Here is a 14,646-nt window from a genome sequence, read left to right on the forward strand (position 1 = left end):
TCCAATAAAATCAGACTCAGCTCGACACCGAAGATTCGGATAAACCGTCAATTCATCGCCACGTGTTCCTCTCAAACTCCAAAGCTTAATAAAGTTACCCTTAGCCACACGAGAGAAACATTATCATTAATATCACAGCATCTTAATTTAAATGATAAAATGACAAATTAAAATAGTAATAATACGTAATAGAATACTACTCCATCCGTTTTAATTTAGGTTCTTTTTTAATCCGTACCAAAAAGAATGATATATTTTCTTATTTGGAAATAATTTATCTTTATGCAATGATTTATAGTCAAATAAAATATATGTGTCTCATTTTACACCATAAATTTAAAAATCTTCTCTCTTTTCTTAAACTTTATGCCCAATTAAATATGTTCACATAAATTAAAATGGATGGAGTATTATTTACTGAATTATAAATGTCTTCGTTGTTAAAATATGACTCATTATGTTGCTGTAACTAAGGATTTTTTTACCGTGGAAAAATTGATTTCAATTTGACAGTAGTAGACATGGTAGAAGCCACAGAGAATTATATTTAAACTTTTTTCAATTGCTTAAAAAAATATTTGAACGTTTTTAATTGTGCAGAAACATCCATCAAAATTCAAATTATTGAAAGGTTAGAAAACATTTTCCACATCCATTTACCATGTTGAAATTCGTTAGATCGTAATTACAAATTAAATCTTTTTGTTTTTTTTAATTTTTAAATTTTCGTAAGTGGTCCTTGTCCAAATCACACTTGTCAGCACCCTTTATATATTTCCAAATCTCAATACACCTCTCCGTTCCGCTTTATTCGCTCCTTTCAATAAGTGTACGGCTCTCTCTTGTGAAGCGTTATATACGATACAGCAAAAGTGTTTATACAGATATCTATCACTTGGTCGATTGATTCGTGGATTCTTCGATAAGGATGTCGAGCGCGTGTTGCGATGAATCGTCGGTGGAGGTAGTGGCCGGCGGCGGCGTAGGAGGAGAAATCATGCTGTTTGGTGTGAGAGTAAAAGTGGATCCTATGAGGAAGAGCGTCAGTTTGAACAATCTCTCACAGTACGAACAGCCAAATGCTAACAACAGCGCTGATACATCTAAAGTGGCTGAGGAAGGATATGCCTCTGCAGATGACGCTGTTCAACACCACTCCAACAGCGGTCGCGAGCGTAAGCGAGGTGAGATCTCTCATCCTATTATTTTCTTTTTGCTATCGAATTATTGATTGTCTTTCGTGAAAAATTGATGTTATTTTCCGCTTTTTACAATTGCAGAATTTCTTTTTTCGTCTTTGATTCAATTGTTTCTCTCCGTTATTGGGCAATTAATGTTTCTCTTGAGTCAACTTTCTAGTAGATTCATCGATCGTGTCCCCTCTTTTTGCACAATTGTTTTATTTATACTTTCTTCCTAATTTGTTTGGTACAGAGTCAAATTTGTATTGTTTAACCATACAAAAGTTGTGATTTATGTTATGTAAATTTTATTTTTAAAAACAAAACTTCAAAAATTGATGTCGAATCATAGAAAAAATTAGATCTTGTACAAAAGTTCATTTCCCCTAAAGATTGATTTTTGATGGAGCTGCGGTTGTTTTGGTTTTGTATAAAGGAGTACCATGGACGGAGGAAGAGCACAAGTTATTCCTATTAGGATTGCAGAAAGTGGGGAAAGGAGACTGGAGAGGAATCTCTAGAAACTTCGTAAAGACACGTACACCGACACAGGTTGCAAGTCATGCTCAGAAGTACTTCCTCCGACGAAGCAACCTCAACCGTCGTCGCCGCCGATCTAGCCTCTTTGATATCACCACTGACTCGGTACTTGCACTCAATCATGTCTTCCTTTATCAAACTTATTTTATCTCACCATTATTATTAACGAAAAGTCAAAACAATTTCTTTTAACTATATTTTTTCTCTCCTTTTAACCCTGTACTAGTTGAAATCACTTGTTTAGGTGGTAAGCCATTGTGTGTTGACTGTTTTAGATAAAATAAAGGAACTGATATCATTATTGAGGGAGAAAACTAGATGGTTTGATTTTTGTAGGTCGATCCTATCACTCTTTTTAAACAGAGGTAGTATTTTAATTCTCATTGTAAGTTTTTCCTTTTCTTGAATTGATATTGGTGCTGGCCTGCTGGGTCTTGTTGCTGTTCTTGTTGTTTTTTCAGTTTGCATCTTTTTCTGTTGTGCCTTGAGAATTTGAAGTACTTTTTAGTGTAAGCTTTAAAAAGATTTTTCCTTGGTGTCAAGTTCTTATTTTTATACTTGCTTTTTCAAAAGAGATCAAATTTTATGAACACTGACTGAATTCTCCGCCACTCAGATTTTTAGTGATGCTATTTGTTTTTTGGACTTCAATTTCTAAGGTTCTCTTTCTATGGCAAACAGGTATCAGCTATGCCAATAGAAGAGGGAAAAAATAAGCAAGAAATCCCAGTTCCACCAGTTGTAGCATCATCACCAACATTGCCTACTACTATAGAGGCTACCAAAACCAATGCATTTCCAGTGGCACCTATCATGTTACCAGCACAGATTGATCAGTCAAGAGAAAGTCCAACTCTGTTGCAACGAAATCAAGTGAATTCGTATACGCCAGTTCGCCCTCTTCCTATGCTTTCAATGCCCAATCCATCAACAGTATTTGACCTTAACGTGAACCAGATCTCAGAAGTCGAACCATTGTCACTGAGATTATCCTTGTCACTTGATCAGGGACAAGCATCATCTACTAGACACCACTCGGCATTTAAAGTAATGCCAAGCTTCAGTAATGGAGAGAGCATCATTAGTGTGGCATGAGATCGAAGGATCTGTGAGAAAAAAATGAAAGCAATATGGAAAGTAAAAATAGGACAAGAGTGGGTACGCTGCACTCATAATTATATTAAGGGAATGTTTATTTAAGGAGAGATTAATTGACTAGACATTTGGTCCTGATTTGTACAGACCAGAAATATGTCATGCCTTGTGGTTACCTGTTTAATGCTACTAGTATTATTTTACTATAGCCTCTTCCTTATTTATTTTGTCCGTGGTTAAGGGAAAAAACAAGAACATTGAATAACTTCAGCCCTATTAGTAGCTAATATCAGTGGGTGGTAATTTCCTTTCCAGCACCTTTAGTATTTTCTTAAGGTAAAATACTAAATGAGGTCACAGTTGAATGCAATGAAAGTTTTCAATTGAAAAAGCACAATCAAAATTTATCGTTGATATTTGATGAACGTGGATGGAATCTGGTCCTCTCTCATTGCACTGACGTAGTGGAGAGTGGTCCTGTAAATATATGTGGGTGGTGATGTATGAGTTATGGCCATGTGATACTGTTATCCAAAATCCTGATTGGGTTAAGAGTGTCGTCCATGTGGTGGGTTGCAATTATAATTCTCGTTGGTTTTCTTGATTTGACATTAATGGTTTACAAGAATGGTGGTACCCTTGCTCCAGGCCTGCTATAGGGTAAAGCTTCTAAAGCATTTGATTGATGTCCTCAAATTTGGGGCCCATTTTTTTAATATCAAAATAGGTTTATAGGTTATTTTAAAAAAATAATGAGTAGTTTTTACCTTGAAAATTAGATATTATTTTTATAGAAGGAAAGAATAGATGTGTAACCAATTGAAGTGATCGTATTACTTTTTATAAATGTGAATTTCTTTCAAACTTCTTTTTGTATGAACAAAAAATCTAACAAGTGATTATTATATTCCACTTTTTACCCATTTTATTAGAAAATATGTAATACTAAATTATATTTTTACAATATTCATTTTCTTTCTTGGTTTGTTCAAGAGTTGATCGCTCGCATAACTTTATACTCTTATATATTCTCTTTCTTGCTTTTTTCGGGTTTAAGGCTGATAACTTGGTAGAAGTAGTATTATTCGAAAACCCACATAGCCTAAAAGTACTATTGATATCATATATCGTGCATTCTTTTTTGTTTTTTCCTGAAGTTTTAAATATTTTGTGTTATTGAAGGAGCTAAAAAATATCTTGAAATCAAGTCATCATTTTTTTTGAATTAAATTCTATTATTATAACTTTAAGTGTTATTATATATTTCTTTTATTCATTTATTAGAATTTAAATATGCCACGAAAAATATGAATCAAGTTGTTCAAAACTAAAATAAAAGAGTTAAAAACTATTTTAATATTGTCCAAAATATTTTTAGGAGAGATCGATTATAAAAAGTTATTAATAATTTTGTATCTCAAAATATTAAAAAAATAGAATTCAAATATATATATATATATATATATATATATATATATATATATATATATATATATATATATATATATGTGTGTGTGTGTATGTGTGTGTGATTTAAAAAAATAAAAATAAAGTTTAGGGCCTCTAATCAACATTGACCTTAGACCACAAATTAAGCCGCCCTTGATATATATATATATGTGTATGTGTGTGTGATTTAAAAAAATAAAAATAAAGTTTAGGGCCTCTAATCAACATTGACCTTAGACCACAAATTAAGCCGCCCTTGCTCTAATTGCTTGGTTCTAATTGCTTGGTTCTTTGGTTCTTTGCTCACCTGTTGTTTGGATTCTGACTTCGATAAGCTTTTATCACTAGCTAGTATTGCCATTTTTCTCGTAACTAGCTGGCTACCTATTATCTAGGGAATTTTCACGTCAGCTTTCAGCTCGATCAATTTGTAGAATTGATTAAGTTAAAAAATGTGTGAATTCTTTGTTTGTACTTATTTACTTGGTTTTATCTAAGCTTTCATATTTACAGAAGGTAAACTAAAGTTTTTTATAAAATAAATATAAATTCGGTCAAAATCTATAATTTATCTATAATTTAAATACAAATTTTTATATAAAATTCAGTCAAAACTACAATTTACATACAATTTATTTACAATTATGTAAGTTGTAGATATTTTATATATCGTTTCTACACTCGACATACAAAATATATATAATTTGTTTATGTCTTTTTGTTCGAGTTTCAATCTGAAATTCCAATCAAAACCACCTCGAATCTTCACCAAGTTCTCTCAAAATTGAGATATAAATCCTAAAGAATATTTTCAATCATTTGCAACAATACCCAATCCAAACAAATAACAATTTTGCAAATTTTGATTTTCGAATTCAAAGCTTCTAAGCTTTTTAATGGCTATCAATGGAGTTTAAGCTCATGTATATCTGAACAACTTCAGTTTAGTTTTAATTATACGGTCAATTAGTTCCAGTTTAGTTTCAAACGTCACTCCTATTGACAATGCCTTGTTTATTCATCTAAAAAAGGTTCTGGTAACCCATTTGTATTGGTGCTTCGTGTATGTATTCTATGGCTTTTAACCAGTTGAATCACTTTTCCTCACCATTCTTCAAATTTCCGAGCATGTTCATCTACAAAAGCCAAATCGAAGAGGAACTAAGAGAGAAATATCCATAGAGAGAAGAAAAAAGAGAAGAATGAAGCCTAAAATGGGTAAGATTGGAGTCTAATATATTATTTCGTACATAAATGGTAAATCGTATATGCTAATGTAATTAAGTAATAACACCTCTATGAGGGGTGAATAAGTTTATAATATAGTATAGATAGGTAAAAATTCATATAAGGATAATTTTTTTCACCGAAGTCATATAACTATATTTTCTCACACAATAATCATAAAATTTTTACTAACTCATACAAAAATCACAGTGACAGAAAAATATAACTTTTTCAGTGGTATTTTCTTATTCCACCATTTTTTATTTTTTATTTTCAGTCTAATAAATAAAATACAATTAAAATAAGAATGACATAACCCAACCCAATGCCCATATATATAAATTAAAATAACACTAGAAGTGAATCCTTCAAAATACAATACTTCTATCTTTTATTTTTCTTTTCAAGATTTTCATTCAAATTAATATCATTTTTGTTTCAAGTGGTCTCTAATTATACCTTTTATTCTTTTTATTTATTTATTAGAAACTCATACATTCCAAACTAAGTTTTTTGTGGGGGAATGATTAAATTTTATAGCTTGTTTGGATTACCCATTGTATTGTATCGTATTGTTACTTTAAATACGATGTTTGTTTTGATTGTTACTTAAATTTTATTGTATCGTATCGTTAAATCCGTCGTTACATAATGACGAAATGTGCCACTTTATGTAACGACCGATTTAGTGTGGTCGCGTCGTTACCTTGTCTTTTTCTCTAAATCTCACCCTTCATTATTATTAAATAATTTTATTTTATCATTTACCCTAACTTTTTATATAATAATTTTACCTTGTATCATAATTGTTCTTTATAATATTGTAAGTTTATTCTTCATATTATTGGTACGTGATATCATGAAATAATGACAAACGACACAATCTATCCAAATATTGTATTTATCAAATGATAATGTACAATACAATACAGTATGATACAATACATTATGAAACGATACGTAACAACCATCCAAACAAGCTGTTAGTATTATTTTAATTTATGTATATGGGTATTGGGTCAGACTGGATTTTGTCATTCCTATTTTAAGGAAAAAATATAAAATTGACCGGTCAGACGAAACTAATTGCATTCGTTAGCCAAAAAAATATAGAATATGCATATTATATATGTATATAATACACGCGCGCGCACACAATTTACATACTAGCAAAAAGTTTCCAGTTTCTGCATAGTCACCTTCTAGGAAGGGTGCAATAAGAGTTGGGCCTCCAACAAACAATTAGTTACATAAAGAATATCTGTAATAGCCTATTTACATTAATTTCTGAATGCATAACAGAAGGTACATAGAAAGACATGTTAATAATAGAATTGGAGAACAATCAACATAAAATAACCACAAATCATACAAGCAAAAGCAACAATACATATAAAAAAACGAATTTCATTTCATGATAAGCCGAATAACATTTCTACCGGCTACTTCGAACCTTTGAAATTAAAACAACTACCCTAGCTAGAGCAATTATTTATTTTTATCAAATAACCTAAGACATAAATCCTAAAGATAATAACCTAAAGAAAAATATGTGATCAGAATATTGATCCAACACTACTTCTCATCATCTCTTCAATTAATTCTTCTCTCCTTTGTCTCTCCTCACTACGGCCACATTTATTTGGTAACATTTATAATAAATGTCAGAAATTAATTACTTTTGTAACATTTATTAAAAAATGTTGCTAACATAATGACATTTGATAACAATTGTGAGAAAATTATGACATTTTGATTTAAATGATGCAATATTAATAAGCAATTACCGATAATTACAATTAAAGAAGGAAACTATAACCTAATGCGTAACTTTTAAATACGTGAAACAAAAGAAATTAGACCTACAACGGCGGCTCCGGACTCCGGTGATATAATTAGTCTAGGTTTCCTTCACTCTGCTCCCATCGTTGAGTTCTTGCTGGCCTTTGGAATCCTCTGCTAATGTGCCTTGTCCGTCGATTTCTTCTTCTCTGCCTTTGATACCGTCGTAGATGAGAAGGATTGAGAAAACAAAGTTGCGACTTGGGACGAGATCGGCTACAGACGATATATTATTTAAAATTAAGATAAGATTTCCTTCTGAATTTGATGATATTATTTTGTCACGACCCGAAATTTCCAACTTCGGACCGTGATGGCGCATAACATTTCACTTGCTAGGCAAGCCAACGTTAGAATAATATTATCTATTTTTAAAAATAATTTTAAATTTATTAATAACAAGAAAACAAATGCGGAAGAAAAATTTGAAATATAGTGAAATAATTCATAAAAACAGCGGTGTCTAAATACCATCCCAAAATTGATGTCACAAGTGCACGAGCTTCTAGAATAAATACAAATAAAGGTTTGAATAAAATAAAGCTGTCTGGAAATAAACACACAGCTAAAGTAAAATAGACGGAGACTTCAGAACTGCGGACGCCATGCAGTTATACCTCAAGTCTCCTTTGGTAGCTGAAATCCGAGCAAGTTTATGGTACGCCGCTGGGACCAACTCCAAAATCGGCTCAAGAAGTGCAGAGTGTAGTATCAGTACAACCGACCCCATGTACCAATAAGTGTTGAGCCTAACCTCGACGAAGTAGTGACGAGGCTAAGGCGGGTCACTTACATTAACCTGTACGCAATATTAGTAACAACAACAATAATAGAAATAATTCAGGTAACTCATTCATAATAATTGAAGCCAACTCAGCAGTCATAACCAATTATCATTTCCATCAATTCTGTTGCAGCGTGCAACTCGCTTTCATAATAAATTCACATTCAATTCTATTGCAGCGTGCAACCCGTTCTCACAATATATCCACATTCGGTTCTGTTACAGCGTGCAACCCGCTTTCACAATATATTCACAGTCGGTTCTGTTGCGGCGTGCAACCCGCTCCTCTAATATATTCATTTTAATCAAGTCTGTTTCGGCGTGCAACCCGATCCACCAATATATATATGTATGTATGTCAACTTTTTAATAAGTCTGTTGCGGCGTGCAACCCGATCCTCCAATATGGACTTTTTAATAAGTCTGTTGCGGCGTGCAACCCGATCCTCCAATATATTCATTATAATCAATTCTGTTGCGGCGTGCAACCCGCTCCTCCAATATATTCATTTACCAATTCTTATAGGAGAAAGTTTTTCAATAAATATAATAATTAATATAAAATTATAAGACAACAAGCATACAATATTTATGATTTAATTATGAAATAAACAATGACAAATAGCAAATTATTATGGAAATCATGGAGAAAATAGGCAATTTAATATTTAATATGCTAAATGTCAAATAACAATTAAAACACATAATTCAAATAGCATGTAACAATTAATGCAGGATTTCAAGAATTAATGTTTGACAAAGAATATGAGAGAAATAATTGTTATAATAATTAATTTATGATTTAAAACAATTTATGATGTTTCAAGTAAGCACGCAAATAATTAATTTGACGATGTATAGACACTCGTCACCTCGCCTATACGTCGTTCACATGCAATCCACATAACAAATAATTTAAGGGTTCTATTCCCTCAAGTCAAGGTTAACCACGACACTTACCTCGCATTGCAAATTCCAATCAATTATTCAACCACAACTTTTCCTTTTAAATTTGTCTTCGAAAGCTTCAAATCTATTCACAAACAATTCAATATACTCAAAACGAATAATAAGAGTTAATTCCATATGAATTTACTAATTTTTCGGATAAAATCTGAAATTCATTAAAATATTCGACAATGGGACCCACGTCTCAAATCTCGGAAAAATCTTAGGAAATCCGAACACCCATTCCGAGACGAGTCCAACCATACAGAAATTATCCAATTCCGATGTCAAATGGACCTTCAAATCTTAAATTTTCGTTTTTGGAAGATTTTAGATAAAATCTATTTTTTCTTCCATAAACTCACGGATTCATAATATAAATGAGTATGAAATCATAAAATATAATCAATATAGGATAAGGAACACTTACCCCTATTGTTTTCCCGTAAAAATCGCCCAAAATCGCCTCTTGAGGTTTTTAGATTTTGAAGATTTGGGAAATGAATCAAAAATTCTATCCAAAAGTCATTTTGTTCAGCTGCAGGTGTCGCAATTGCGACCTGAGCTTCGCAAATGCGAAGAAACACTAGCAATTGCGATGCCCTTCACAATCCCGCTTCCTTCGCAAATGCGAAGATTATGTCGCATTTGCGACAATTGGCCCTTCGCAATTGCGAAGATAAACTCGCAATTGCAAGAACTGCTGGCCTAGGCTTTCTTCGCAAGTGCGATAAAAATCTCGCAATTGCCATACCTGCTTGGTTCGCATTTGCGATGCCTGATCTCGCAATTGCGAGATCAGAGGCATGCAACAAGTTCAGTTATACCAACAAAATTTTCTAAGTTCAAAACATCTCATGGCCTATCCGAAACTCACCCGAGCCCTCGGAACCTTATCCAAATATCCCAACAAGTACCGTAACATCATACGGACTTACTCAGGGTCTCAAATCATATCAAATAACATCAAAATTGCAATTCACACCTCGATTCGGACTTTGAGTTTTTAAACTTTTCAATTTGCAAACCTCGTGCCAAAATATATTAAAAGAATCCGGAATGACTTCAAATTTGGCACACAAGTCATAAATGACATAACAGAGCTGTTCAAATTTCCAGAATCGGATTCCGACTCCGATATCAAATAGTCAACCCCGTCGTCAAACTTAGAATCTTTAGCCTTTAAATTGCTAGTTCCGTTAAATGGTCATAATTTGAGCTAGGGACCTCCAAATTAAATTTCGGGCATACGCCCAAGTCCCAAATCATGATACAGAGCTACCAGAACTGTCAAAACACTGATCCAGTTTTGTTTGCTAAAATTGTTGACCAAAGTCAACTAAGTTGAGCTTTAAAGCTCTATTTCACATTTTAATCCATTTTTCACATAAAAACTTTTCGAAAAATTGTACGGACTGCGTACGCAAGTTGAGGAATGATAAGTGGTGCTTTTCGAGGTCTTAGAATATAGAATTTCTTATTAAATTTAAAGATGACATTTTGAGTCATCACATTCTCCACCTCTAAAACAAACGTTCGTCCTCGAACGGAGTTAGAAAAAGTACCTGAGCTGGAGAAAAGGTATGGATATTTACTCCGCATGTCCAACTTGGACTCCTAGGTAGATGCCTCTACCGGCTGACCTCTCCATTGCACCCGAACTGAAGGATAACTCTTAGACCTCAACTGTCGGACCTGCCGGGCTAGAATAGCCACCGACTCCTCCTCGTAAGTCAAATCTTTGTCCAACTGGACAGAGCTGAAATCTAACACATGGGATGGATCACCATGAAATTTTCGGAGCATAGACCCATGGAACACCAGATGAACCGCTGATAAACTAGGTGGTAATGCAAGCCTATAGGCTACTTCACCCACCTTTTCAAGAATTTCAAAGGGTCCGATATACCTAAGGCTCAACTTGCCCCTCTTTCCGAACCTCATTACACCTTTCATAGGTGAAACCCGGAGCAATATTCTTTCTCCAACCATGAATGCAATATCACGAACTTTACGGTCGGCATAACTCTTTTGCTTAGACTGAGCTGTGCGAAGTCGATCCTAAATAATATTGACCTTATCCAAGGCATCCTGTACCAAATCGGTACCCAACATCCGAGCCTCTCCCGGTTCAAACCAACCAACTGGCGATCGGCATCGCCTTCCGTATAATGCATCATATGGAGCCATCTGAATCCTCGACTGGTAGCTATTATTATAAGCAAACTCCGCAAGTGGCAAGAAATGATCCCAAAAACCTCCAAAGTCAATAACACAAGTGCGGAGCATATCTTCCAATATTTGAATAATGCGCTCTGACTGTCCGTCTGTCTATGGATGAAATGTTGTACTCAACTTCACCCACGTGCCTAACTCACGCTGTACAGCCCTCCAGAAATGTGAGGTAAACTGCGTGCCTGGATCTGAAATAATAGACACGGTCACACCATGAAGGCGGATAATCTCACGAATATAAATTTCAGCTAACCTCTCTGAAGGATAGATAACTGCCACTGGAATGAAATGTGCTGACTTGGTCAATATGTCCACAATGAACCAAACTGCGTCAAATTTTCTCTGAGTCTGTGGGAGCCCAACAACAAAATCCATAGTGAAACGCTCCCACTTTCATGCAGGAATTTCCAACTTCTAAAGCAAACCACCAGGTCTCTGATGCTCATACTTAACTTGCTGACAATTCAGACACCGAGCTACATATGCAACTATATCCCTTTTGATTCTCCTCCACCAATAATGTTGCCGCAAATCTTGATACATTTTGGCGGTACCTGGATGAATAAAATACCTGGAACTGTGTGCTTCTTCAAGAATTAATTCACGAAGCCCATCCACACTAGGCACACAAATACGACCCTACATTCGCAGAACCCCATCTTCCCCCACAGCAACCTGTTTGGCATTACCGTTCCGCACCGTGTCCTTAAGGACAAGTAAATGGGGATCATCATACTACATCTCTCTGATGCGCTCATATAAAGAAGACCAAGCGACTGTGCAAGCTAGAACCCGACTGGGTTCCGAAATATCTAACCTCGCGAACTGATTAGCCAAAGTTTGAGCATCTGCAGCTAATGGCCTCTCACCAACCGGAATATACGCAAGACTGCCTATACTCACAGCCTTTCTACCCAAAGCATCGGCCACCACATTGGCCTTTCCGGGGTGATACAAAATGGTGATATCATAGTCTTTCAACAACTCCAACCATCTTCTCTGTCTCAAATTAAGATCCTTTTGTTTGAATAGATACTGAAGGCTATGATGATCAGTAAATACCTCACACGAGACACCGTAGAGGTAATGCCTCCAAATCTTCAGCGCATGAACAATGGCTGCCAATTCTAAGTCATGAACAAGATAATTCTTCTCTTGAACTTTTAACTGCCGCGACGCATATGCAATTACCTTTCCATCTTGCATTAATAATGCACCAAGCCCAATGTGAGATGCGTCACAATATACCGTATACGATCCTGAACGTATAGGTAATACCAACACTGGCACCGTAGTCAAAGCGGTCTTGAGCTTCTGAAAGCTCAACTCACACTCGTCTGACCATCTGAATGGGATACCTTTCTGGGTCAATCTAGTCAATGTGCTTTCTATAGATGAAAACCCTTCCACGAACCGACGATAATAACCTGCTAAACCCAGAAAACTCTGGATCTCTGTAATTGAAGTAGGTCTAGGCCAATTATGAACAACCTCAATCTTCTTAGGATCCACCTTTATGCCTTCTGCCGATACAACATGCCCCAAAAAGGCAGCTGAGTCTAACCAAAACTCACATTTTGAAAACTTGGAATATAACTGATTATTCTTCAAAGTGTGAAGCATACTTCGAAGATGCTACTCATGCTCCTCTCGACTGCTGGAGTAAATTAAGATATCATCAATGAATACAACCACAAAAGAATCCAAATAAGGCTTGAACACCCAATTCATCAAATCCATAAATGTCGATGGGGCATTTGTCAACCCAAATGACATCACTAGGAATTGGTAATGCCCATATAGAGTTCGAAAAGCTGTTTTAGGGACATCAGATGCCCTAATCTTTAACTGATGGTAACCAGACCTCAAATCGATCTTCGAAAATACCTTGGCACCCTTAAGCTGATCAAATAAGTCATCAATTCCTGGCAGCGGATATTTGTTTTTGATAGTGGCTTGTTCAACTGCCGATAATCTATACACATCCGCATAGAGCCATCTTTTTTCTTTACAAATAATACTGGTGCACCCCATGGCAAGACACTGGGTCTAATGAATCCTTGATCAAGCAAGTCTTGTAACTGCTCTTTCAATTCTATCAACTCCGGTGGGGCCATACGATATGATGGAATTGAAATGGGCTGAGTGCCTGGAGCCAAATTAATACATAAATCAATATCTTTGTCGGGTGGCATCCCCGGCAGATCTGCAGGAAATACTTTTGGAAATTCACGAATAACTAGTACTGAGTCCATAGAAGGAACATCTGCACTGGGATCGCGAATATAAGCCAAATAGGCTAGACAGCCTTTCTCTACCATACACCGAGCTTTCATATAAGAAATAACCCTGCTGGCAGAATGACCAGGAGTTCCTTTCCACTCTAACCGAGGTAATTCCGGCATAACTAAGGGTCATTGTCTTGGCATGACAATCCAATATAGCATGATAAGGGGACAACCAATCCATACCTAAAATGATATCAAAATCTACCATATCAAGAAGTAGAAGATCCACACTAGTCTCAGGATTACCAATAGTAACCATACACGAACGATAGACATGATCTACTATAATAGAGTCTTCCACCGGTGTAGATACACACACAAAAGCACTCAGAGAATCACAAGGCACAACCAAATATGAAGCAAAATAGGAGGACACATAGGAATAAGTAGATCCTGGATCAAATAGAACTGAAGCATCTATATGACAAACTGGAATAATACCTATGATCACAACATCTGATGACTCGGCCTCAGGCCTAGCTGGAAAAGCATAAAATCGGGGCTAGGCCCCACCACAATGAACTGCGTCCCTGGGACAACCTCTAACTGGCTGACCTCTACCTCTAATAGCTTGACCTCCACCTCTAGCTGCATGACTCCTACCTCTAGTTGGCTGAGCAGGCGGTGAGGCATCCAGTGCCGGTATGATGGCACGAGAATCTTGCCGAGATCTGTTACTCACCAATCTAGGGCAATACCTCCTGATGTGACCAATGTTCCCACACTCATTGCACCCATCCTGATGCCGTGGCTGCTGAAGCTGAAGCTGACCCAAATGGGCCGGATAACCACTATAGTAACTCTGGAGTAGTGGTGCACTGATAGGAGCTGAATGTGCACTAAATGCTGGCTGACCAGAGTAAGGCATAATAGGACCGCGACTCCCTGAAGCACCGGGAGATACATGAAGTGCTGAATGAAACGGTCTGGGAGGATGCCCCCTACCAAAATTACCCCTGCCTCCAGACGAGGCACCACTGAAACCACCGAACTGACGGGGTCTCTTAACGGACCTCTGCCCTCTTTCTTGTGCAAGAATCATCTCGATCCTCCTTGC

The 14,646-nt window shown here is 35.9% G+C and overlaps 1 protein-coding gene across 1 annotated transcript; it reads left to right on the forward strand.

Moving 5' to 3' along the window:
- Positions 1 to 794: 794 nt before the first annotated feature.
- Positions 795 to 3,022, forward strand: LOC104109510 (transcription factor MYB1R1-like). The gene is made up of 3 exons (XM_009618839.3): positions 795 to 1,184; positions 1,618 to 1,826; positions 2,403 to 3,022. Exons 1-3 carry the CDS (start codon positions 929 to 931, stop codon positions 2,814 to 2,816), a joined length of 879 nt encoding a protein of 292 aa, XP_009617134.1. The 5' UTR covers positions 795 to 928; the 3' UTR covers positions 2,817 to 3,022.
- Positions 3,023 to 14,646: the final 11,624 nt, after the last annotated feature.

Source organism: Nicotiana tomentosiformis, chromosome 6, assembly GCF_000390325.3.
Source record: "Nicotiana tomentosiformis chromosome 6, ASM39032v3, whole genome shotgun sequence".
In the NCBI taxonomy this organism is placed as follows: domain Eukaryota; kingdom Viridiplantae; phylum Streptophyta; class Magnoliopsida; order Solanales; family Solanaceae; genus Nicotiana; species Nicotiana tomentosiformis.